We start from the raw sequence: 11085 nt of genomic DNA, 5'->3' as shown, positions 1-11085 counted from the left end.
TTTAATAAAATGATTAAAGTTCAATTTTGAAATTCCGTGCCAAAATTCAAACTGCAATTTTTATAATTAATATAATTATAGACAAAAATAATTTTTAATAAAATTATTAAATTTCAATTTTTAAATTTCGCGCTGTTGGCGCCACTTCGCGTCACTGTATTCGACGTTCAAATTTTTGCTAAAGTGGGGGCGGGCGATGAATCGCAAAATCGATTCCTTTGTTTCAACTGACGGTTCGATAGCGGCAGTCAGTATCATCGACGCCAGTAGTAGTCCAGATTCTTCTTTACGTTTGAATTTAAACAGTACTGCAGTTAATTCGCGGAATCATCCATAAAATTTATTGCTCATAATTATCGTTTAATTAAATTGTCGAGTGTCTGTAAAATTTAAATTGTGCAAAGTGTCTCTAGTGCAGTTAAGTGTTAAGAGTTCAGTGCTAGTGTAAAGTGTTAAGTGTTCAGTGGTAGTGTAAAGTGTTAAGTGTTCAGTGGTAGTGTAAAGTGTTGCTGATGCTGATGCTGACAACTTCCTCGTTCCTGAGCAAAATCATCTGGCATCGTCTGGTGGGAAATAGCAGTTAAGTGACGTTTTTTAGCTGCAATACACTTGGAGCAATTTAAATTAAATCTCCAAGTGTATTAGGACACCCTTCTGCATAATATTTTCCCGCCAAGGTTTGTTCAAACACTCAAGTGTTTTTTTTTTTAATTTTAAATATTTCTCTATCATATTCTGATATGATACTGAAGTCAGCAGAAATCGCAGATTTTCGAATTTAGTTTTAGACCATTTAAAAAAAAGAAATCAAAAATATGCACATGTAGAAAATTTAATAAACTATAAGTGCAATTTTTCAAAAATTTTTTTTTTTTATAATATATCATTTTTATAAAAATCCAAAAATTATTAGACGTCGGTTAACTTCCATATCATTATTCTGATGAGTGTGAGTGTAGTTGACAAGAGTAGTTTTTAAACTTTTGAAATAAGCGAATTAAATGTGAATTGAACAAAATTTAAAAAATGCACATCTATAGAATTTGAAAATCTGTATGTGCATTTTTTAAATTTTCATCTTTTTAATTGTTAAGTTCGTTTGTTTGTAATTTAAAATTTCTCTCATATCTGCTACAGTCATAAGTATAAATGCAGCAGACATCAGACAAATTTAGAACCATATATTAATAGAGTAAATAATTTAAAAAATAAAATTTTTAAAAAATGCACTTATTAATTTTTAAATTTTTGAAATGTGCATTTTTAAAAAATTTTATTTTTTAAATTATTTACTCTATTTATTAATTAGTTTAAATTTATGATAATAAAGTTAGCAGACATTTAAAAATTTTTTGATTTTTTTTAACAAAAAAATGAATATTAAAAAAAATATTTTGAAAAACTGCACGTATAGTTTATAAAATTTCCGACATGTGCATATTTTTAGAAATATTTTTTTTTCATTATTTGTCTGTTAAGAAAAATATTTTTAAATTTCAAATGTCTACTAACTTTACTATCATTTAAATTTGTCTGATGTCTGCTACATTCACACTCATGCTATAGTCATAAGTATAAATGCAGCAGACATCAGACAAATTTGAAACCATATATTAATAGAGTAAATAATTTGAAACAAAATATTTATAAAAAATGCAGGGGCAGAGGCAGCCGATCGGTTCATGTGTGGCTCGGGCGATCATCAAAGTTAAGCAGCACCGAGCGTGGTTACTGTTTGGCTGGGTGACCGCTTAGCCATGCATTGAGCTTGATCGGACGTCTCTGTGCGCTAGGCGCGGACTGAAGAGCCAGTGATCGGTAAAATGGGAATTTTATCGATCACTGGAACTTCACCTGCTCCGAAAAATGACAGCTGTACTGGCAAAAGGTTTTCTCTGTGGTTTCCCTTTGCCGCTATACTCCCACGGCAAAAAGGTGGGGTATAGGGCATCACGTAATGATGCAGTACAGAAGCACAAGTCGGTCCACAGCCGCATGAAAAAGAGGAGGGAATAGAAAAAGGTAGCGATTGCGATTAAAGGCAAGAAGTGTAAAAGGCATAAATATGCTATACACTGTTAACAATAATAAAAAAAATATTTATAAAAAATGCAACTATTAATTTTTAAATTTTTAAAATGTGCATTTTTAAAAAATTATGATCCTGAAGTTAGCCGACGTCTAATAATTTTTGGATTTTATTTTAGACAGTAAATTATAAAATAAAAAAAATTTGAAAAAATTGCACCTGTAGTTTTTAAAATTTTCTACATGTGCATTTTTTGATTTTTTTTTTTTTTTTTTAAATTTAAATGTTCAAAATAAAATCCAAAAATTTTTAATTGTCTGCTAACTTCAGGATCGTTAAAAAATTTTATTTTTTCAATTATCTACACTATTAATTTATGGTTTCAAATTTGTCTGATGTCTGCTGCATTTATACTTATGACTAGCATGAGTGTGAATGTAGCAGACATCAGACAAATTTGAAGCCATATATTAATAGTGTAGAGAATTGAAAAAATAAAATTTTTTAAAAATGCACATTTTAAAAATTTTAAAATTAATAAGTGGATTTTTTATAAACTATACGTGCAATTTTGAAAAATATTTTTTTTAATATTCATTTTTCTGTTAAAAAAAATCAAAAAATTTTTAAATGTCTGCTAACTTTATTATCATAAATTTAAACTTATTAATAAATAGAGTAAATAATTAAAAAAATTAAATTTTTGAAAAATGCACATTTAAAAAATTTAAAAATTAATAAGTGCATTTTTTATAAATATTATTTTTTTAATTATTTACTCTATTAATATATCGTTTTAAATTTGTCTGATGTCCGCTACATTTACACTCATGCTACAGTCGCTCTCATCATATTCATGAGTGTAAATGTAGCAGACATCAGACAAATTTAAAATTATAAATAATTAAAATAATAATATTTACAAAGAATGTACTCGATTTATTTATAATTTAAAATTTCTCTTATGTCTGCTACATTCGCACTCATCATATTCTGCTATATTACATAAAATATAAAAAAATAACTGTGGGTTGTTGGTACTCATTTTAAAGTGCATTTAATTATCTATCTCTCTATGTATTGAAAATTTTTAAATTAATCATGGTAATAATAACTGAAACAATGAAATATATATACATAAAATATATTTTTATATTTAAAAAGATTATAAAATAATAATCATTACATTAAATTTAAAAATATTAATGTAAAACGTATTAATTTCGTATAAATTCATTGACTTAATTTAATTAATTCACAATTTAGATTTATTCTGTAATTTAATCGACATATTTTCCACTAATTACAATTATATAAATTTATAAAACGATTTAATATTTTAGCCATTTTAATTTTTGCCTCTCGAATCAACTATCGATACTTTTGTTTCCTTTTTGAGCCTGAAAAAAAAAAAAAAAATAATTTATTATTCATAATTTACTACATCTTAATATTAAATAATAGAAAATTTACCTCTTCCTTATTTTTCATTTCTTGTCTTGCAATTTCAATATTTTTCCTTATCTACAAAAAAAAATTTTATTGAGTTATTTTTTATTCCATTAAATATATACTATATATATTTATTTCATACTATACATACATTTATTTCAATTTGTGATTTAAAAAGAACTTCCTGTTGTTCAGCTTCTGATAATAATTCTTTTAATAATTGGATTCTTATTAAATTTTGCTGACGTGCATTTTTTAAAATATCAAATTCGGTTTTTTGGGAATTTATTATTCCATTGGCACCATTATTATTACTATTATTATTATTTTTATTATTATTATTATTAACAGCACTGAAAATCGTACTGTTATTATTATTATTATTATTATTATTATTATTACTATTATTATTATTATTAATATTATTACTATTATTATTACTATTATTATTAATGTTATTACTATTATTATTATTAGTATTATTATTATTATTATTATTATTATTATTATTATTATTATTACTATTATTACTATTATTATTATTATTATTGTTATTATTATTATTTGATTGTTGTGGTAATAACGCGTCAGCTAAATTCATAACCGTTTGTTTATTAGAATTATCAACACGTTGCTGAAACAAAAAAAAAAAATTAATTTTGATACTGAAGTAAAGCGACGTCTAATAATTTTTGAATTTTTTTTAAAACAATAAATTATAAAAAAATAAAAAATTCAAAAAATTCCACCTGTAGCTTCTTCAATTTTCTACATGTGTATTTTTTTAGTTATTTTTTTTTGTAATTAATTTGTTAAAAAAAAAAGATCCGAAAATTTTTAATTGTCTGCTAACTTCAGGATCAGATAAATTTTGATATGATACTGAAGTTAGCAGACGTCTAATAATTTTTGGATTTTTTTTTAGATGATAAACCATAAAAAAAAAATATTTGAAAAAATTGCACCTGTAGTTTTTTAAATTTTCTACATGTGCATATTTTTATTTTATTTTTTTGCAATTGATTTGTTGAAAAACAAAAATTCAAAAATTGTTTAATGTCTGCTAACCTCAGGATCAAATAAATTTTGATACTGAATTGAAGCGAAGTCTAATAATTTTTGAATTTTTTTTAAAACATAAATTATAAAAAAAAAATTCCACCTGTAGCTTTTTTAATTTCCTACATGTGTATTTTTTTATTTTTTTGTAATTAATTTGTTGAAAAAAAAAATTCGAAAATTTTTTGTCTGTTAACTTTAGGACCACAAATAAATATGATCTTTAAATTAGCAGACAATTTTCTGATTTTTTCCCAACTTATCAATTATAAAAAAATGTGCACATGTAGAAAATTTAAAAAACTACAAGTGCATTTTTTTCAAATATTTTTTTTTTATCATCAATCATTTAAAAAAAAAAACAAAAATCACTAGACGTCGGCTAACTTCAGTATCACAAATAAATTACTCAGTAATTAATTCATAAAATTAAAAAATTCTTTTTTCTATAAAAAAAAAATCAAAAATCCATTCCTGTATAAATTATCCCACTCTTAGGGCCGTTCATAAAATACGTCATGCAAAACTTTACCTCCCCCCCCCCCCCCTCATCGAACTGTCATTTATTCTGCAAAATTTACCCATAGTAAAAAAAATGACCCACGCAATTAAAAAATTTTTTTTTCCGACCCATTTTACCCCCGGAAAAAATACCCAAAAAATAAAAACTTACATGTCTCAGTTTAATAATGGCTTCAATTCCTTTTTCATATTCAATTAATTTCCTCAAATGATTAGCAAAAGTTATTTGATCTTCCGGAAACGACCCAAAGAACGCGCGTTTTTCTTCGATGTACAGTAGAATAAAAACTCTAATATCACATTTCGATGTTGATTGTTGATCTGATTTGAATAAAATCAAACCAATCTAAAAAAAAAAGTCACCATCAGAATAAATCTTACGCGGGATTTTTAAAAATTTGAATACAAAAAAAAAAATTTACTTTGCCAGTCTTCATAGAATTTATCAGAGAGTCCAAAGTGGTGCAGGAAATGAGATTACAAAAAATATGTTTAGTTTTTAAAAAGTAGTTTTTGTCGATACTATTTATCAGCTGCATGGGTATCAGCTGCATTATCAATTTTGGCGGCCATAAATTCATTTTCAATTCGGCGTTTGTTGCGCTCGTGTGTGACAGCATTTGGCAGAGGACATTGAATCGAATTTGTTTATTGTTTTCACCAGGACACTTTATTTTTTCATGCCACTCAAGTAAACCCTGCCACAAAATCGAATGTTTCTGTGTCACGAGCAACGGAATTGTTTTTTCTATTTTTTTAGTTACGATACTTGAGCTAGATGAGGATGACAAGTGATGGTGGTGATGGTGATTGTGCTGATGGTTTATTGTCTTCAGTAAATTTTTTTGTTCTTTCAATTTTTGCTGCTGTTGTTGTTGCTGCTGTTTCTTTAATTTTTTGTCATCTTTTTTACGGTCTGTTTCTTTTTGCTGCTGTTTTTTGTGTTCTTGCAGTATTACCACTTTGTCATTTTGTTTTTGTTTTGTTTTATTTTGTTGTTGTTTTGACTTGGAATCAATTTCACTTGAATTTTGATTGTCGGGTGAATTTTTTTCGACTTCACTGTTTTGTTGTTGTTGTTCTACAATTTTTTGTTGTTGTATGACAAAATTTTGTTGTTGTTGTTGACCCTCTGGAATATTTTGTTGAGTTTTTTCTAAATTTTGTTGTTCTTGTTCAACAAAATTTTGTTTTTGTTCAACAGAATTTTCTTGTTGTTGTTGCTGTTGTTCAACATAACTTTGTTGTTGTTTTTGTTGTTCTACTGCATTTTGTTGATGTTGTTGCTGTGGTTGTTCAATAGATGTTTGTTCTTGTTGTTGTTGTTCAACAAAAAATTGTTGTTGTTTTTGTTGTTGTTCAATTGAACTTTGTTTATGTTGTTGCTGTTGTTGTTGTTCAACAAAATTTTGTTGTTGGATAAAATCTTGTTGTTGTTTAGCAGAAATTTGTTGTTGTTTTTGTTGTTGCTCACCAGAATTTTGTTTGCGTTGTTGCTGTTGTTGTTCAATAGAAGTTTGTTCTTGTTGTTGTTCAACAAAAAATTGTTGTTGTTCAATAGAATTTTGTTTATGTTGTTGCTGCTGTTGTTGTTTAACAGAATTTTGTTGTTGGACAAAATCTTGTTGTTGTTTAGCAGAACTTGGTTGTTGTTTTTCTTGTTGTTCACCAGAATTTTGTTGTTGTTGTTGTTGTTGTTGTTGTTGTTGTTGTTGTTGTTGTTGTTGTTGTTCAATAATAGTTTGTTCTTGTGGTTGTTTATCAGAACTTTGTTGTTGTTTTTGTTGTTGCTCACCAGAATTTTGTTTGCGTTGCTGCTGTTGTTGTTCAACAAAACTTTGTACTTGTTGTTGTTCAAAAAAATCTTTTTGTTGTTGTTCAGCAGAACTTTGTTGCTGTTTTTGTTGTTTAGCAGAACTTTGCTGTTGTTTTTGTTGTTGTTGAACTGAACTTTGTAATTGTTGTTGTTTTTGTTGTTTAACAGAAACTTGTTGTTGTAAAAAATTTTTTTTTTCATTAATATGTTTTAATTTATCGTCAATTTTTGGTTCAATAAAAATCTTTCGTTGTATTTTTATTTGAATTTTTTCAAATTTATTTTCCTCCGAGCCTTTTTTTTTTTGAACAAATATTTTTTTTTCAATATCTATTTTATGACCGTCTATTTCTTGCTCCTGTTTAACCAAAATTGGCAGCTGGTCAAACATTTTATTCTGCAATTCCATTAATTCATTTAATTTACTCTCATCCCTGTCGTCATTTTCTCTCATCCGTTCCTCAATTTTGACTCCTCGATTTTCAAAAATTTTGTTTATTTCGTCAATATTTTGACCCTCTATTTTAACACGAGCTTTAACTATTTTCTGTTTGTCATTTTTGCCACTCGATTTAACAACCGGTAATCGATCCAACATTTCATTTTGAAATTTCATCATTTCCTCTAATTTTTTATCTGCCTCCTCTTGCTCTATTTTTTGCTGCTGCTGTTGTCTTACTTTTTGTTTCTCCAAATATTTTTTACGTTCTCTAACTTTTTTTGATTGACTGTTTTCATGTGACATTTTAGCTCGTTCTTTACGCTCTTCTTTTATTCGCGGTATACTTTTCAATTGTTGTATCAGCTCACCTTTATATTCTTCAACAATGAAATCTTTATAAAATGAAGACACCACAGGATTGGGTACTGTAATTTTACCGGGTTTAAAAAATGTCTCAATTCCTTTCTGATATTGAATTATTTCGTGCATACGATTTAAAAAATTTGTTGTATCATTTAAAAAAAATCCGATGTACATTTGACGCTCTGCTGCATAGTGAAGTGTACAGACTTTATTATTTTTAGTCGTTAATTGCGACTGTAATGACGATTGACTGTTGGGTTTTGATGAAAAAAATATGCATCCAAACTGCAATAAATAAAAAATATTTCATTAAAAAATTTGTGGAGCCGTAAATATTGACTTTAGAGTAAAAGTGAACTAGACCTTTTTTGTAGGGCTTTAAATTCTCTATAAAAAAGGTCATGTTGACTTTTTTGATAATTTTAATATTTCGCTTGTAATTTAATTTTTTAAAGCAGGAGTTGAAATTTTAATTTTGAGATTTGATTTTGAAAAACTTTCAAGGCTTGTAAAAGTGTAAGGATTTAATTTTTGGTGGAAGTTGTAAGGAGCTTTTTTATAGAAAATTTAAAGAGCTACGAAAAAGGTCTAGTTGAATTTTTTGATATCTTTGATACTTAAGCGGTAATTATTGTTTTTTTAAAATGATTTTACTGGGTTGTTATTTAAATTTCTGAGCAATAAAAAATTGTCAGCTTTCAAAGCTTCTAGAGCTTCATCCCTTAGATTGAGGTCAAAAGTCATCATGATCTTTTTTGTAGATAATTTAACGCTCTACAAAAAAGTATTAGTGACTTTTTTACATATTTTTATAATTTCCCTAGTAAATTTAATTTTTTTTACCCATTAATTAAACTTGTCATCCCAATACCCGGTGCGTTTACTCCAAAATCAAAATAACTTTGAAAATACCAAAAATTTCAAAAAAACGTATCAGACATTTTTTGTAGCTTTCAAAATTCTCTACAAAAAAGTGTCAGTGACTTTTTTACATATTTTTATAATTTCCCTAATAAATTAAATTTTTTTCACTAATTTATTAAACTTGTCATCCAAAAACCCGGAGCGTTTACTCCAAAATCAAAATAACTTTGAAAATACCAAAAATATCGAAAAAACTAATCAGACATTTTTTGCAGCTTTCAAAATTCTCTACAAAAAAGTCCTCATCCATTTTTCCATAAAATCAATACCTACAAAATTAGACAATAATTTTCAAAAATCTGACAGCTCCAATTTACAAATTCAAAAATTATTAATAAATAATTAAATATTTCGTGTAATAAAATCAAAAAAACCGATTTCCAAAAAAAAAATTATATTTATAAATATACTTACATAACCACTGTTCATAAATTTAGTCAAAGAATTCAATTTATCACAAGCCTCCATATCAAAAAGTGTTCTAGTAGAATTATTAAAAAAACTTTTATCAGTATTTCTAATAAATTGTTTCCGCATCAAAGTCATTGTCAATTTATCCGGCAAATTTTTTTTCAATTCAATTATTTTATCATCGATATCCCATACCAGTAATTTACAAATTATTTCTTTTGATTTATTATCATTATTTTTTGCTTTGCCTTCTCCACTGCCTCCAACTCCATTTCCAGCCTCTTGTTTTTCCTCAACAGTTTTAGCATCAAAATTTTTTTTAATCGGCTCTGCCCATTCCAAAATTCCACGCCAAATAATTACACTCCCCTCATAATCTGTTTTTTTTTTAATTATTTTCTCAATACATTTTTTTCCATCATCGTCATTAATTTTTTTATTTTTATCCTCCTCTTCTTCTTGTTCATTTTTAGATTTTTTTGTTGTTAATTCATAATTAATTAAACAATTACCGTCTAATTGTTTATTTGTTTCAATTGTTCTTGTTGTATCCATTGAGTTCATCAACTTTATTATATTTTATTTATACTCATATATATTTATATATATGAATATTATTATTAATTATTATTATTTATTTAAGAAAGTAATTACTGGATTGATTAATTAATTAATTAGTTAATTAATAGAAGGCACAATAAGCGTAATTATTTTATTTATAAATTTTATTTTTAAGAAGACTCTCAAGCGGAAATACACTAGGTTATATTGGTTATATTTTATATATATTTATATATATATGTGTATAGATATGTGGTATATATATGTGTGTATATATGTAGGAGATAGTGTAGATGAATGAGTTTTTTATTTCACTTTTGTGTGTTACGTCACTGGAAAAATTTGCGATGGGATTTGAAATTTTGAATTTATGAGGAATTTTTAATATGGGGAATTTTTTTAATTTTAGAAAAGTTATTTTTTTTTAAATGGGTGATGTGGGATTTTATTTTTAGGAGAAAAATTTCGGAGGAATTTTTAGTGGAGAATTTGAGGGCGGATTTATGGGGAATTTTGGGTGGGATGAAAAAATTTTGGAGTTTGAAATTTTGTAGGGAAGGATTTTTTTGAATGCAAAATTTCAGGGGAATTTTATGAGAAAAAAATTGAAAAGGGATTTATGGGGATTTTGGATTTGATATGAGGAATTTTGGGGAGGGTTTGAAATTTTGTAGTAGGGATTTTATGGGATTGTAAGTTAAGAGGGAATTTTGTGAGGAATTTTAAAGGAAAAAAATTAAAGGGGTTGGGATTTATGGGGATTTTTTGGATTTAAGGTGAGGAATTTTAATTTAAGAAAGGAATTTCATGAGGAATTTTTAGAGGAAAAAAATTTAATGGAGTTGGGATTTATGGGGAATTTTTGGATTTGATATGAGGAATTTTGCGGGAGATTTTTTTAATTTTGTAGTGAGGAAATTTAAATTTAAAAAGGGAATGTTCTGAGGAATTTTTAGAGGAAAAAAATTTTATGGAGTTGGGATTTATGGGGAATTTTTGGATTTGACATGAGGAATTTTGCGGGAGATTTTTTAAATTTTGTAGTGAGGGAATTTCAATTTAAAAAGAGAATGTTCTGAGGAATTTTTAGAGGAAAAAAATTTTATGGAGTTGGGATTTATGGGGAATTTTTGGATTTGATATGAGGAATTTTGCGGGAGATTTTTTAAATTTTGTAGTGAGGGAATTTCAATTTAAAAAGGGAATGTTCTGAGGAATTTTTAGAGGAAAAAAATTTAATGGAGTTGGGATTTATGGGGAATTTTCGGATTTGATATGAAGAATTTTGGGGAAGAGTTTGAAATTTTTCAGCGCAAGATTTTTTTTGGACTTTAAATTTAAGCGGGAATTTTATGAGGAATTTTTAGAGGAAAAAACCTGAATAGGGATGGGATTTATAGGGAATTTTTGGATTTGATATAAGGAATTTTGGGGAAGGGTTTGAAATTTTGTAGTGAGAGGTTTTTTTGCACTTTAAATTTAAGAAGAAATTTTATGAGGAATTTT

General features: G+C 26.6%; 1 protein-coding gene across 1 annotated transcript; it reads right to left on the bottom strand.

Moving 5' to 3' along the window:
- Window positions 1-3157: 3157 nt before the first annotated feature.
- On the bottom strand, window positions 3158-9776 carry LOC130670309 (putative uncharacterized protein DDB_G0271606). Its single transcript, XM_057473664.1, has 6 exons — window positions 9022-9776; window positions 5485-7968; window positions 5214-5408; window positions 3633-4115; window positions 3503-3553; window positions 3158-3429 (listed from the first exon to the last, which is right to left on the bottom strand). Exons 1-6 carry the CDS (start codon window positions 9580-9582, stop codon window positions 3397-3399), a joined length of 3807 nt encoding a protein of 1268 aa, XP_057329647.1. The 5' UTR covers window positions 9583-9776; the 3' UTR covers window positions 3158-3396.
- Window positions 9777-11085: the final 1309 nt, after the last annotated feature.

The sequence above is a fragment of the Microplitis mediator genome, chromosome 1 (assembly GCF_029852145.1).
Source record: "Microplitis mediator isolate UGA2020A chromosome 1, iyMicMedi2.1, whole genome shotgun sequence".
Lineage (NCBI taxonomy): Eukaryota > Metazoa > Arthropoda > Insecta > Hymenoptera > Braconidae > Microplitis > Microplitis mediator.
This window is presented reverse-complemented; position numbering and strand designations above follow the sequence as displayed.